Below are 16,624 nucleotides of genomic sequence, written 5' to 3'. Positions count from 1 at the left end.
TGTCTAAATTAGACTCAGATCCAGCAGGATCCAGCTGTTTAGATGTAAAAAAGAGTTGATTTTGGTAGGATCCTGGTCTTTTGGTGAGTAATAGCATTGGATCCAGCAATGTCTAGATTAGTTTGTATGGAAAACATTTGGATTTTGTATGTGTCAGTCTAAATTAGATATGGATCAGGCAGGGTCTGTCTATTTTTCTGTAAAAAGAGTTGGTTCTGAGAGGCTAAGATGCTAATTTCCAAGCCCTTGAAGGCCACCTCTAATCTCAGTGCATTTTGATGTTTTTTTACAGCTAGACAGCGCTTGTTCATGTGTATCATATAGATAACATTGTGCTCACTCCCGTGGAGTTATCCAAGAGTCAGCACTGATTGGCTAAAATAAATCTGTCAAAATAACTGAATTAAGTGTGCAGTCTGCAGAGGCTTAAATACAAGGTAATCACAGAGGTAAAATGTATATTAATGTAACTTGGCTATGCAAAACTGGGAAATGGGTGATAAAGGTATTAGCTATCTTTTAAAACAATAACAATTCTGGAGAAGACTGTCCCTTTAAGCGTTTAGACAGGAATTTAAATATAGTTGATTTATGATCTATAGGAGGGGAAATTGCAAAATTGTTTTAAAACAAAGGTTTACTTTTGCAACAGTTGTCTATCTGTTGCTCTTGTGCACACTTAAGCTTGTTTTTTTGTTTTTTTGTAAACCTGATCCTGTAACTTTTTTTTTTTCTCTACTCCAGGTTGTTGTTGTCTTTTTATAAATCTTAAAGGGACATGAAACCCAAATGTTTTCTTTCATGATTCAGATAGAGAATACAATTTTAAACAACTTTCTAATTTACTTCTATTATCTAATTTGTTTCATTCTCTTGGTATCATTTGTTGAAGTAGCAGCAATGCACTAATGGTTTCTAACTGAACACATGAGCGAGCCAATGACAATCGGTATATATATTCAGCCACCAATCAACAGCTAGAACCTAGATTATCTGCTGCTCCTGAGCTTTCCTATATAAAGCTTTCAGCAAAGGATAACAAGAGAAGGAAGCAAATTAAATAATAGGAGTAAATTGGAAAGTTGTTTAAAATTGTATTCTCTATCTGAATCATGAAAGAAAATTTTCGGGTTTCATGTCCCTTTAAGCTATGAGGAGAGGTTAGCCAATCTGGGTCTGTTTTCTCAAGTAAAAAAGGCATTTCAGAGGTGCCATGATTACTTTATATAAATATATTCAAGGCCCATATACAGAGATGGCAGAAGCTCTGTTTATACCAAGAAAATTGTTTGTGACAAGAGGTCACAATTTAAGACTGAAGGAAAGGAGATTTAATCTCCCGCAACATAAACGTTTTTTCACTGGAAGAGCATGTCCCTTTAAGGACCCTGGCATATCCTACCTACTTCGTCATTTACTTTTGAGTAAAATCATAAATAGAAGTGTATAAGGAGTGGCATGATTATCTAAACGGGAAATACATTTTATAAACAAATGACCTGTACAGGGTATGTATGGTCTACATTGTGGTATTTTAATGTGAATTTATAGTTTGTTTGTTTTTTGGGGGGGTTCCCCCTACTTTTTCATAATTCACACTCAGGGCTTTTGAAACAGAACCCTTTTATAACTGGCATTAAAAACGAATTGGCAAGTGATTAATTTATTTAGGGTGAAAATGTGTTTTGTGTCCACTGCAGTTTGTGGCAGAAACTTGAATGAGTTCTATGTTTTTAAACCCAAAATCATTACGGAGTGATTCTTTTTGTTTCTTACAGTTTTAGAGGTTGACGTTCTCTCTCTGTGTCAAGCAATAACATGTCTTCTCCAAGCAAAGCTATAGAGCTCCAGTTACAAATGAAACAAAATGCTGAAGAGTTACAAGACTTTATGAGGGAGCTGGAAAGCTGGGAAAAAGATATAAAGCAGAAAGATATCAGTTTGAGCAAAGAGAGTGATGCAAATGAAGAGGTCAGTGCTAAAGTAAAAGAATTGTCTGTGTGTTTTCCCCAGGACCTGTTTAATGGGCCCACCACCCTGGTAATTTTACTGATCACCCAGCTAAAATTTAAGCCAATATTAAGCTAAGTTTTCAATGTTTGTTGCACAAATTTATTATTAAATAAATAAATGTTAATAGCAAAGTGTTTCAATGCTTCCACCTGGCTACTTCATAGTACCACCTGGCAGGTAAAATCTTCTCTGGAGTATACTGTGTCTTTTTATTATTGATTATGCCTGGGCTCGACAAACCCAGGAGCCTGGGAGCCACTTTCTCTTAGAATGTAACCCCCGGCTCCTAACTTTTTGGTTTATTCTCCATATATCTATATCCAAACACTGTCTGGCTCCTAAATATTATTACTGGCTACTACATTTTAAACAGATTTGTCGACCCCTGGATTATGCTATTCTACTGTGTTTAGTGGCCCTTTAACTTACATGATTCTGATAGGGCATGCAATTTTAAGACACTTTTAAATTCACTTCTATTTTCAAATGTGCTTTGTTTTCTTGGTATCCCTTGATGAAAAAGTGTACGCACATTTCCTACACTAGTGGGAGCTGCTCCTAATTGACTAGATGTGTTCATATTGCTGCCAGTAGTGCAATGCTGTACCTTCAGTAAAGGATAACAAGAGAATGAAGCAAATTTGATAATGGAAGGAAATTGGAAAGTTGTTTAAAATTGTATATGTTCTATCCAAATCATGAAATAACATTTTGGGGTTTCCTGTCCCTTTATGAATTATTGGTAGATGGTAAAACATAGTTAGTGTAGGATATTAATTACTCAAGAACCTAAATGTATTTTAGAATGCTCTTTAGGTTTATTAATTAAAATATTATATTCCATTGAAGTTATTAGATATATTTTTTTAAGTTTCTTATAGGTGTCACTCTCAGAAATGCTTCTTTCAAATAATCTTTTCTCTCCTGAATGAATCCCCTCCTTTGTCAGCATATTTAATAACTATTTCTCAATTATCTTTTAGAATATCCAGAGCCTTCTTTTTACTTTTAATTAATTTTCTTTGGTTTATAATTATTTGCTATTATGTCCAAATGTTGTTGTATTAATTAGTAAAGCATAATTGTATGTTTCCCCTTAGAGGAGAATGGATAAAATACTGAATTTAATTTAAATTGACAATGAATAACTTGTGGCTCTAAATTATTATGTTCCTTCTGTAAGTCTTGGAGAATCATATGGATATCTTGATTGTTTGCTTCCAGACAATTCACAGCTTGCTCTTCACGTTTGTTTAAATCAATAAATAATTAAAATGAATTTGTAGATTCTATGGACAAATAACCTCCCTTTTAAAAGTTTTTCCTCTACTTTTGAAAGCACAGAATTAGATGCATTTTAAAGATTTTTACTTTAGTTTTATCCAGCTTTGTTTTCAATTATGTAGACCCATCTTTATATTGAATATTTCCTCAGCTGAAACCCTTTCTGCTTGATCTATCTCTAAAAAAAACCCCAAAAAAAACTAATTTTATTGTGACATTTTTATGAATAATCTTCATGTTTCAGATGGTTTAAAATGTGAGCACCCCTGCCCAAGATGTACAGACTTAACAAGAACATTATTCTAACTTCAGTACACAGTAAAATATGTACAGTGTCGTTACTTATCACCTTGTGTGTTTGATAAGTTACCTCTTATAGATAGTTTATTATATTCATTATTCAGAACTTTTTTTATGTAAATATGGTACTGTAAATCTATCATCTGTAAAGGGCACAAACAGGAAAACTCAATTGTGCAGTACTTAAAACACCATTAATGAAAGAACGTAAAATACACTCACAAACAGCAAGGTTCATAGCACGTTGTAAAAAACAGTTCATCCCCAGCACAATACAATTTAGCAGCATTCAGAATAATTGTAACACTGAAGCATATGACGTCACCACCCGCACGTGCTGGGATCGTTAATGTCAGACTGAACACAGTCTCAGTGTGTGTTCAGTCTAATATGAATGATCCCAACACGTAAAGTGTGAGAACCGTTAAGGAACAAGCAAGAGTATGGGTGGTCACATCACTCAGCGGAATGCTCCAGTGTCCAGTTTATGCTGAATGCTGCTACATTGTATCGTGCTGGGGACAAACATTTATACAATACGCTATTAATGTTGCGGTTTGTTAGTATATTTTACAGTCTTTCATTAATGGTCTTTTAAGTACTGTAGAATTTGTTTTTCCTGTTTATTTTTGCCGCTAATAATTGTTAAGTTAAAGAACCAGCAGCATCACTGATGGATATTCACTGTGGACGACTCTTTCTTTCTTTCTTTCTTTCTTTCTTTCTTTCTTTCTTTCTTTCTTTCTTTCTTTCTTTCTTTCTTTCTTTCTTTCTTTCTTTCTTTCTTTCTTTCTTTCTTTCTTTCTTTCTTTCTTTCTTTCTTTCTTTCTTTCTTTCTTTCTCTCTAACTTTCTTTCTTTCTCTCTAACTTTCTTTCTTTCTCTCTAACTTTCTTTCTTTCTCTCTAACTTTCTCTCTCTCTCTCTAACTCTCTCTCTCTCTCTCTCTCTAACTCTCTCTCTCTCTCTCTCTCTAACTCTCTCTCTCTCTCTAACTCTCTAACTCTCTCTCTCTCTCTCTCTCTCTCTCTCTCACTTTCTCTCTCTCACTTTCTCTCACTTTCTCTCTCTCTAATTTTCTCTAACTTTCTCTCTCTCTCTAACTTTCTTTCTCTCTCTTTCTCTCTCGTTTATTGTCACTATATTATTGTGAGGGATAACAGTATGTAATTATTTATTTAAACATGAACTGAGAATTTTTTTTTTTATTTTTTTTTTAAATATTATGTTTTTAAGACATTACCGCCCATCAGAAACAAAGATTTTAAGAAAAAGAAAAAGAGCAAAAGCAAACCACCAACTCAAAATAAGGATCAAGAGGAGGTTAAAAAACCAAAGTTAAAAATACTTGATTATGATTATTGGGACAAGCTTGATGTGGTAAGTTTTTATAAGATTTTTAATTTGAGTAATACAACAAAAACAACTAATAAATACCTAAAATGTGTGAGCATAAACACATTTCCTTTGTTCAACCACTTAAAGGGACACTAAACCCACATTTTTTCTTTCATGATTCGGATAGAGCATGCAATTTTACGCAACTTTATAATTTACTCCTATTATCAGTTTTTCTGCGTTCTCTTGCTATCTTTTTTTTTTCTTTTTTCTCAAAAGCAGGAATGTGATTCATAGGAGCCAGCCCATTTTTGGTTGAGAACCTGGGTTATGCTTGCTTATTGGTGGGTAAATGTAAGTCTCCAATAAGTAAGCGCTATCCATGGTGCTAAACCTAAAATGGGCTAGCTGCTAAGATTTACATTTCTGCTTTTTAAAATAAAGATAGCAAGAGAATGAAGAAAAATTGATATTGGGAGTAAATTAGAAAGTTGCTTAAAATGTCATGCTGTATCTGAATTATGAAAGAAAACATGTGGGTTCAGTGTCCCTTTTAAAGGGCCACTCAATGCAGTAGAAGTGCATAATAAAAAGACAATGCAATAACACTTGCCCATTTTCAGGCCCCCTGTATCATGTGACAGCCATCAGCCAATCACAAACTATTATAAGTATACCCTGTGAGCTTGTGCACATACTCAGTAGGATCTTGTTCCCCAGAAAGTATGAATATAATGGGACTTGAATGTCCCTTTAATGACAGTGACTTACGTGGCATGTCTTACGGGGTCTACAGCCGCATAATAGCGGCAAGATCCATGCTATTTAACTCCTTTATTTAAAAACAACAGCCGATGCACAGGGTACATCAGCTGTCAAGGGATTAATATGAATGTATGTGGACAAGACTATATCAAAAGGTTGTTTGCTATTTCATTAGGGTATGAGACTATTTCTCTAAGACCCTTTAACATTTGTTTTGAAATATTTTAGCATAATCGGGATGTATTTTGTCAAATTTTTTATTTTATTGTTAATATGGTCTTACTTTTTATAAATAATATCCAATAAGTATGTAAGTCCCTAAATGTGAATAACATAAAATACTAAAAATGAATGTTTGTACGAACTTCCTCCATTAGTCATTTTATGACGGTTTTTAGAATGTCACTCTTATTATCATGCACCTTAGAAACCCAGGTTATGTTTAAAAAAACCTCACTGAGGGCCTGATTATCTAAAATCTCTCACTGGCAACCCTCACAGAATTCTCTAAGAAAAAGGACTGAGGCTGAATATCTAGGCAAGTTGCGAACACTATGGAATGCATAATCTTGCAGGGGAGAGCAACAATTTTTTTAATTGCATAAAAATAAAATTACAATGTTTCAGCTAATTTTGGATTGCATTTGCTTAAAACAGCGACATCTCCAGGCTTTAAGGGGACAGTAAATTCAAAATTAAATGGTCATGATCCAGATAGAGCATACAATTTTAAACAATTTTCCAATTTACCTCTATTATCAAATGTTCTTTATTCTCTTGGTATCATTTTTGAAGACTAAACTTAAGAAGGATGATAGGAGCATAGAAGTGTGCACGTGTTTGTAACAATATATAACATTGCTATAAATAATATGGCAAACACTGCAAGATGGCTAAAGACACGTGCACACTCCTGAGCTCACTTGTGATTACTCTTTTTAAAGTGATGGTAATTTTTAACAGTTGAAATAATCAAATCTTCTTAAACATATATAGTAGTTATTAGTCGTTATATTTTTTTTATTTAAAAAGTATTATATTTAGTTAATACATTTTATTTTTTACTTATTCGTTCCTTGATTAGTATGCTCCGCCCCCTCTACTTCCTGCTCCTCTCACAGTTATTTCTATCGCGGCTCCACCCGCAATAGAAATATTGATGACGAAGTGATGACCAATTGAGAACCCTTAGCCCATGCTCTCTTGAAATCATCTGGCTAGAAAGTAAACAATGAGTCATGCTTTATTTTGTTGACATAGCGAACCGTGACTAACAAAATAGAGGATTCGTGCATGCACAGTGCTTCTTTTTACACTTAGGACAATACAATGAATCCATGAATAGATTGATTGTATATCTCCTGAGCATTGCGAGCAGCGTCTTTGTCTTTTTCTGCAGCCCATATCAGAAAGTGTGATTCCACATTTAAAACGTGCCTTATAAAAAATCAGTAATAAATACAATTAAATATAAATAACGGATAACTTTTTCATTAAAATATTAACAGAAATAAGCAATGTCCCAATATACACTAATATTCATGAAAATATTTATTACGCTGAATAACTATCATCCAAGGAACTGTGGGCAAATAGCTTAAAAGTTAAAATATGCATGCGAGTATGCAGCTTGATGTCATGCGCAATGGAATTAAAAAATGTTCCTACCCCACGCGCCAGTGGGGTGTTCTATCCTGTGGCCCACTGTTCCAATCACGCCCTATATATGGAAGTTAGATGACACTCTTTTAGACGACCCACTATTCAGTGCAGAGTTAAATAAGGCCATCATTGAATACTTCCACCTTAACGCAGACAACCATATACCAGACACAACGATTTGGGAGGCACACAAATGCACCATAAGAGGAATACTCATCAGTAGGGCAGCAAGACTTAAGAAAGCAAGACAGGAGAGATATCAAACTCTATTATCACAGGTAGAGAAGGCAGAACTTGACCACAAAGAGCAGCCAATAGATGACACACTCACAAGAACACTGACCATAGCTAGAGAAGGGCTGGTTAAATTCCTGCAAGAAGAATACCAGAAGCAAGCTCTTAAATTAAGGCAATTGTACTATGAGCAAGGAGACAAGGCTGGGAAATTATTAGCAAGGGCACTAGCACGTAAAAAACTCAAATCCCATGTCCACCAGATGTCAGACGAGGAAGGGAATATTAAAACAGACGCAAACTCAATAGCGGACACCTTTAGAAAGTATTATCAATCATTGTATAACATAAAACAGTCAAATAGCGAAGTTGAGAATCTAGCAGGGAGGGAACGGGAAGAGGCGAAGATAGTAGAGTACCTTGAAAAAGCTGAGCTCCGCAAAATCACAGAGGATGACAAAGAAATTTTGGACTCCCCTGTCTCTCTTATAGAGATTAAACAAGCAATTAAAGATCTTCCTACGGGAAAAAGCCCAGGACCAGACGGCTTCGGCCTTAAGTATTATAAAAAATATGTTGATATCCTAGCCCCAGAGTTATCAAGGATGTTCCAGACCCTATCAAACTCCCCAAACCTACCAAGCACTATGCTAGAGGCATATATTACAGTAATTCCAAAACCTGGCAAACCGCATGACAAACCGGAAAACTATCGTCCGATCTCACTTTTGAACTCGGACGTGAAAATCCTTGCCAGGGTTATAGCCAACCGCCTCAATAGGCTACTACCAACCTTGATCTCAACTGATCAAGTAGGATTTGTTCCAGCCCGCGAGGCGAGAGACAATACCCTGAAAATTTTGCAAATGATTACGTATGCCCAAGTTCACCATCAACCACTCGCCCTGGTCACAACGGATGCTGAAAAAGCGTTTGACCGGGTGAACTGGCTTTTCATTCGCCAAACGCTGAGGAGGTTCGGGTTTGGGAATAACTTTATAAATATGGTTCTGTCTTTATACTCGAACCCAAACGCCAAAATCAGAGTCAATGGCACGCTCTCAAAGACTTTTGATATCAGAAACGGGACCAGGCAGGGCTGCCCCCTATCACCGCTCTTATTCGCCCTCGCCATTGAAGTTTTGGCGAGCAGAATCAGAGCGAACACTCGCATAAAGGGTTTCGCAATTGCAGGGACAGAGCATAAGCTCTCTATGTACGCGGACGATGTTCTACTGACACTATCGGACTCCCCCAACTCACTGAGGGAGGCCCTGTTGGAGTTCTCTGCCTTTGGCGAGGTCTCGAACTTCCTCTTGAACCCTCAGAAATCAGAGGTACTGAATATTACAGAACCAGCAGCGACTTTTGGCCCCCATTTGACTGAGTGCCCTATAAAGATAGCACAGCATACTATCAAATATCTGGGGATACTTATCTCTCCTGACATACACGAAATCGCGGAGATCAACTATAAACTCATTCGGGACGATGTTATTAAAGACCTAAATAATTGGAAAAATAAAACCATCTCGTGGATGGGGCGAACGAGTGTAGTTAAAATGAACATCCTCCCAAGGGTGTTATACGTCATGCAAACAATACCGATTACCCCAAAGACACCATTCATCCAGCAAATACAGTCAGCCGTCGAGTCCTATATTTGGAATGGGTTAAAGCCCAGAATTAAAAGGCAAACTACCTACCTGCCCAGAGACAGAGGGGGGCTGAGTGTACCTCTACTGAGGGAATACCAACGAGCCATATCTTTGCAAAGATTGGTGGAGTGGAGTCAGAACCTATGCAATAAAGCATGGGTGCAGATAGATAATGATATGAAACGCAGCAACACTGGAGCTCAGGCCTGGGTCTCAGCTAAAAATCGCCCACCCGTAATACCGCAGTTCCCCTTACTCTCGGAAGTGTTTTCAACATGGGACAGACTAATTAGAATAGGCCCACAACTATCGTCACTACACTCACCAAACACACCCATACGGGAAAACCCGGATTTGGGAATCGAGAGCACCCCACATACTGTGGGAACACACTACACACTGCGGGAGATCTCTATAGCTAATATTCTGCACCAGGGGAAGCTCAAAACCCAGGCGGAGCTGGTTGAGTGGGCCCCAGACATTTTCACCTCGTGGTTTAGGACGACTCAGGTAAAACACTACTTTGACACACACAAAGATAAGACGGCACTATCTAGGAATAGATCACCATTAGAGATCCTTTGTGTGATGCCACAAACACCAACCCACCTCATTTCAAGGATCTACAAACTCCTTATATCAAGGGAAGGAATCACCCTTCCGAGCTACACGTTAGCCTGGCAGGATGAGTTGGAACAGGAGATAGAATATGGTGACTGGCTTAAGATCTTCGGGAGAGCTAGGAGAGCGTCCATATCCATGAAACTGCAGGAGGCCCACTATAAATTGCTTAGCAGATGGTACCTCACTCCCCACAGACTGCAAAAAATCTACCCCCACGCAAATGGGGGGTGTTGGAGAGGATGCGGGGGAGAGGGAACTCTTCTTCACATCTGGTGGAGCTGTCCACACGTAGTTTCCTACTGGGAAGAGGTGCTGGGAGACATGAGCAGAATTCTGGGATTAATCATTCCACCGAAACCCTCATACCTGATCTACCACGAACTCCCCAAAATAGTGGGGGAACACAAATATCTGCTGTTCCTGCTCATGTTGAACGGCGCAAAAGAACTGATTCCTAGGCACTGGAAAACAACCCGGACACCAGGACTGTCAGAATGGAGAGTCAGGGTAGGGGACTTACTAAACCTTGAAAGATATCACTACCTTAAGATTGGTAAACTTGCTACTCATGAGATGATGGCCCTGACTTGGGCAGGTAAGGGACTATAAAGCAATGCAAGAAAGGCACCTACCGAACTAACAGAAATCAGCTTACGACAATTGACATAAGGCAACCCTTGCCTACTGACTCCCCTCCCACCTCCTACCAGACTACACTCCCTCTTATCCCCCCTTCCCTCTCCCCGGCACCCTCTCCCTTTCCTATCTCCCCTCTCCCTCCCCTTTTTTTTTTTTTTTTTTTTTTTTTTTTCTCCTCTCCTCCCTCCTCTTCTCTTTCTCTTCTCTCCCTCTCCCCTCTCTCTCTTTCTTCCTCTCCCCCTTCCCCCACTCCCTTGAATATTAACACCTCTTTCCCATAATTTCATTTTCACTTGCCCTGCGCCCATAAGGGCGACAACCTCAGGAACTTGATACTCAGCGAAATGTCTGAAAAAGCTGAGGTCATAATTGTTACAGTTTGTATAATCCTGATGTTAAATTTCAATGAACATGTTACCATATATATGTTAATTATCCCACACAACGGGTTTTATTACTTGTTGTAACGAGCTCAAAGTCCAGCTTTAAAGAAGCTCGAACAACCTAGTATCCAAACACTATTGCCTTGTATAATATAATAATAATATGCATATGTACATCGTGTTAATTTATGTATTGATATTTTGCATTATTACTTTGTTGTAAAGCTTCCTTATTTTTTTTTTTTCTCATAAATAAAGCTTGTTTGAAAACAAAAAAAAAAAAAAAAAATGTTCCTACCCGATGCGAAAATGCCATGGTTTTAATTGGACCATGAAATCATCGGGGCTGTCGGTGAATCGCAATAAACAGTAGCTGTTACGTTGAAAATATAGGTATTAATATTGCAAATTAAACATTTTCAGGAATTAAACTGTTTATTTTTATTTTAGGATGGTATGAGATGTAGAGATTGCCTTCAGTTTACCATCGATTTAACAAAAGATACCAAGAGAACTAAGCGATATTGGTAATAGAAGTAAATTGGAAAGTTGTTATTCTCTATCCAATCCATATAAATACAATTTTGACTTTACTGTCGCTTTAAAAGGACAGTAAACATCTTGTTACTTAATTAACAGATATTCTGTAAGATTTCTCTGCATCTGTGCCATAAATTAAACACATCAAGTGAGTGTGAACTTTTTTTTGCATGGATTAACAGCTTGTTTCCAGAATAGTTTTTTTAATAGCCAAACCACACCCACTACTTGCCTTATTTGGAGGAGCCAATTTCAGATTAGAGTAGATACAGTTTGCCACATTTTGTTGGCAACTCAGACTACCATATGTTTGTAGAAATATACAAATTTCAAAGTTGAAATCGTACCTTTCTATTGTAAAATGAGTCTTGCAGCCTACCAAGTGGGCATAAGAGAGGTGCCCCTTGTGCGACACTAATGTGTTAACGTGACTCCGAACTTTGTTAGTTTTCAGCACGTGTTTTTTTTTTTTATATAAAGTCCTCCACTGGTTCATAAACAGGTATGGCTGGCTTGGTTCCTCAATATTATGGTTTGCTGCTACTTGTCCCCTGTCTTAAGGTATCCGTAAATAAACCACTGGTTAAGCGTCAATAGGATGTGTGTTGACAAAATCCTAACTTGATTTCCTGCCTTTCTGTGTTTGTGTAGGATAAAGCGTTAGAAGAGATTGATAAAGATGAAAATACTCATGAATCTATGTCGGCAGAGTCTGATTCTGGAGATGAAGATGGAATAACAGTGGACACTGAGAAAGCTCTTGCAGAGAAAGAAAAGGTTAGAAAGGGATTTTCCTTTTTTGAAGGAGCAGGAATTCACTACTGGGAGCTTTCTGAAAACATCTGGTCAACCAACGACAAGAGCCACCAATCATCAAATGGCTCCCAGCAGTGCATTGCTGCTCCTAAGCCTAGATAGGAATGCTTTTCAAAAATGGATGTAATGAGAATAAAGCAAATTTGATAACAGAAGTAAATGAAAAAGTTGTTTTAAATCAAGGGACAGTCTAGTCAAAATTAAACTTTCATGTTTCAGATAGGGCATGCAATTTTAAACAACGTTCCAATTTACTTTTATCATCAAATTTGCTTTGCTCTTTTGGTATTCTTTGGGGAAAGCCAAACTTAGGTAGGCTCATATGCTAATTTCTAAGACATTGAACTGCCTCTTATCTCAGTGCATTTTAGCAGTTTTTGACAGTTAGACACTGTTAGTTCTTTAGTGTTTATATATATATATATATATATATATATATATATATATATATATATATATATATATATATATATATATATAAATATATAAATCAATGTGGAAACGGCACACTTCACTCTAGCAACCACCTGGTGCACCGCCGTATTCACGTACAACAACCAATAGTGATGAATCCAAACGGATGGAATCCGTATTCAGAGAGACTTCACAAGGCAGGCACAGCAGGACTTTGATTTCCGTTTAATATGAACAAAACCAAACGTTGTAGCCCTCACATGGGCTTTTCTCAATGGTAGTCAAAAGCCAAGACAGACTTGGCTTTTGACAACCATTGAGAAAAAGCCCATGTGAGGGCTGAAACGTTTGGTTTTGTTCATATTAAACAGATATCAAATTCCTTCTGTGCCTGCCTTGTGAAGTCTCTCTGGATACGGATTCTATCCATTTGGATTCATCACTATTGGTTGAGATATATATATATATATATATATATATATATATTACACACTACCGTGGAGTTATTTATGAGTCAGAACCGATTGGCTAAAATGTATTTTAGCCAATCAGTGCGGACTCAAATACCTCCACAGGAGTGAGTACAATGACTTAGCAGCAGTTACTAAGGTCAGTTATGGTTCCCACAGATCTGAAGGTAATATGAAGGAAACTCTTCAGTGTGGAGGACGATCTCATGCAATAAGCAGCATTTGATGCATGTGTCAGCCTAATTTTTCTGAGGAAACTTTGTATATCAGAATTGGCTGTATTTGGTTCCTTCTAATGGGAACAGGGTAAGCAGTAGTCCTAAATGTAAAGGGGAGTTACTGTCCTACTGGGTGTTTTTCTTTCTTACATTATTGCAGCACATTTCATAAGCAGCATATACATTGACACTGGGACCTTTTTTTCATAAGTTTATTTATGAAGGACAACAGTAAAAGAGATTTTATTTTGTGTGTAGACGTTTGGGGACCACTTGGCTGTTTATAACTGCTTCCCATGCGGTAGTTGAATTTCTTAGTGAGACGTCCATTGTGGGCGGGGCCTATTTTTGTGCCTCAGATGTGCAGTTTACTCTGAAGGAGACAGCAGACATTAGCTCCGGTTGGGCCCTATCTGTGTTTTTCACTATCCGGATTGGTGTTGATTCATTTGGCAGTTCTCTGGGGGCAGGTAGGCGCCACAGCAGAGCTGTGGCGAGGTGCAGGGGTCATTATTTAGAAAATTTTATTATTTTTTTTAATTAATGTTCCTTTAGAGAGTAAATTCAATCGTTGCATGTGGATGCAATAATTTTTGGCAACATTATATATCCATACATAGGTTTTAAATTTTCATAGACGTTTTTAAGCGTGTTTGGGAAAAAATTGTGTGCTTTTATTTCTTAAAGGCACAGTACTCCGTTTTTTTTGCAAAATAGTTTTGTTCAATAAATAAAGTGTTTACCAACTGTTGTGGTTATTACTACTTTGTTTAACATGTCTGACATTGAGGAATCTCATTGCTCTATGTGTTTAGAAGCCATTGTGGAACCCCCACTTACTTTGTGTACCTCTTGTACTGATAGAGCCTTACACTGTAAAAAACATATTTTAGGAAATGAAAGTGTGTCTAAGGATGATTCTCAGTCTGAAGAGAATCAGGATATGCCATCTAATTCTTTCCCAAGTGTCACAACCTTTAACACCCACACAAGCGACGCCTAGTACCTCTAGTGCGTCTAATTCTTTTACTCTGCAAGATATGGCTACAGTTATGTCAACTATCCTCACTGAGGTATTATCTAAACTGCCAGGTTTGCAAGGTAAACGCAGTAGGCCAGGTATTAATGTAAATACTGAACCCCCTGATGCTTTAGTAGCCATTTCCGATATACCCTCACAATGCTCTGAATTGGGGGTCAGGGAATTATTGTCTGAGGGAGAACTTTCAGATTCAGGGAATGTGTTACCTCAGACAGATACGGACTTAGCATCCTTTAAATTTAAACTTGAATACCTTCGCCTGTTGCTCAGGGAGGTCCTAGCGACTCTGGATGATTGTGAATCTATTACAATTCCTCCGGAAAAATTGTGTAAGATGGATAAATATCTAGAAGTACCTACTTACACTGATGTTTTTCCAGTTCCTAAAAGATTTTCGGAAATTGTTAAAAAGGAATGGGATAGACCAGGCATAACGTTCTCTCCCCCTCCTAATTTTAAGAAAATGTTCCCTATATCAGACACCATCAAGGACTCTTGGCAAACGGTCCCTAAGGTGGAGGGAGCAATATCTACTCTAGCTAAGAGTACAACTATACCTATTGAGGACAGTTGTGCTTTCAAAGACCCTATGGATAAAAAGTTAGAGGGTCTTCTAAAGAAATTATTTATTCACCAGGGTTTCTTGTTAGAACCTACTGCCTGCATTGTTCCAGTAACTACTGCGGCGGCTTTCTGGTTTGACGCCCTTGAGGAGTCTCTGAAAGTAGAGACGCCCTTAGAGGACATTTTGGAAAGAATTAAAGCTCTCAAGCTAGCTAATTCTTTAATCACAGATGTTGCTTTTCAGATTGCTAAATTAGCGGCAAAAAATGCAGGCTTTGCCATCTTGGCGCGCAGAGCGCTATGGTTAAAATCGTGGTCTGCTGATGTATCATCAAAATCTAATCTTTTAACTATTCCTTTCAAGGGTAAGACCCTATTCGGACCTGAATTGAAAGAAATCATTTCAGATATTACTGGAGGTAAAGGCCACGCCCTACCTCAAGACAAACCCCGTAAGATGAGGGGTAAACAAAATAATTTTCGTTCCTTTCGAAATTTCGAAGGAGTACCCTCTGCTTTCCCTTCCTCTACTAAACAGGATGGAAATTTTGCTCAATCCAAGTCTGTCTGGAGACCTAACCAGACCTGGAATAAGGGTAAACAAGCCAAGAAGCGCACTGCTGCTACCAAGACAGCATGAAGGGACAGCCCCCGATCCGGGACCGGATCTAGTAGGGGGCAGACTTTCTCTCTTTGCTCAGGCCTGGGCAAGAGATGTACAGGATCCCTGGGCATTAGAAATTGTGACCCAGGGGTATCAACTGGAATTAAAAAATTTTCCCCCAAGAGGAAGATTTCATCTTTCACGTTTGTCTGTAGACCAGACAAAAAGAGAGGCGTTCTTACACTGTCTAAAAGACCTCTATACCATGGGAGTAATTTGTCCTGTTCCAAAACTGGAACAGGGACAGGGGTTTTACTCAAACCTTTTCGTGGTTCCCAAAAAAGAGGGAACTTTCAGACCTATTTTAGATTTAAAAATGTCTAAAAAAATTTCTCCGAGTCCCATCGTTCAAGATGGAGACTATACGAACAATCTTGCCAATGATCCAGGAGGGTCAATACATGACCACCGTGGACCTAAAGGATGTGTACCTTCACATTCCTATCCACAAGGATCATCATCAGTTCCTAAGGTTTGCTTTTCTGGACAAGCATTATCAGTACGTGGCCCTTCCTTTCGGGTTGGCCACAGCTCCCAGAATTTTCACAGAAGTGCTAGGGTCCCTTCTAGCGTTTCTCAGGCCGCAGGGCATAGCGGTGGCGCCCTATCTAGACGATATCTTGATTCAGGCGTCAAATCGTCATCTGACCAAATCTCATACAGACATTGTGCTGTCCTTCCTAAGAATTCATGGTTGGAAAGTGAATATAGAAAAGAGTTTACTTGTTCCACAAACAAGAGTTCCATTCTTGGGAATTCTGATAGACTCGGTAGACATGAAAATATTTCTGACGGAAGTCAGAAAATCAAAGATTCTAAATACTTGCTGAGCTTTTCAGTCCATTCCTCAGCCATCAGTGGCTCAGTGTATGGAGGTCATTGGATTAATGGTAGCAGCAATGGACATTGTCCCGTTTGCTCGCTTTCATCTCAGACCACTGCAGCTGTGCATGCTCAGACAGTGGAATGGGAATTATGCAAATTTATCTCCTCAGTT

At 38.1% G+C, this 16,624-nt stretch overlaps 1 protein-coding gene across 1 annotated transcript in view; it reads left to right on the top strand.

Annotated features, from left to right (window-relative positions):
• Positions 1–16,624, top strand: part of RPAP3 (RNA polymerase II associated protein 3) — a 214,134-nt gene that overhangs the window by 2,267 nt on the left and 195,243 nt on the right. The window contains exons 2-4 of the mRNA XM_053716744.1: positions 1,779–1,971; positions 4,833–4,976; positions 12,091–12,216. Coding sequence (XP_053572719.1) covers positions 1,819–1,971; positions 4,833–4,976; positions 12,091–12,216 — 423 coding nt within the window. The 5' untranslated portion in view covers positions 1,779–1,818. The remainder of the gene's footprint in view (positions 1–1,778; positions 1,972–4,832; positions 4,977–12,090; positions 12,217–16,624) is intronic.

The sequence above is a fragment of the Bombina bombina genome, chromosome 6, assembly GCF_027579735.1.
Source record: "Bombina bombina isolate aBomBom1 chromosome 6, aBomBom1.pri, whole genome shotgun sequence".
NCBI lineage: Eukaryota > Metazoa > Chordata > Amphibia > Anura > Bombinatoridae > Bombina > Bombina bombina.
The sequence above is the reverse complement of the archived record's forward strand: the minus strand, read 5'-3'. Positions and strand labels throughout refer to the sequence as shown.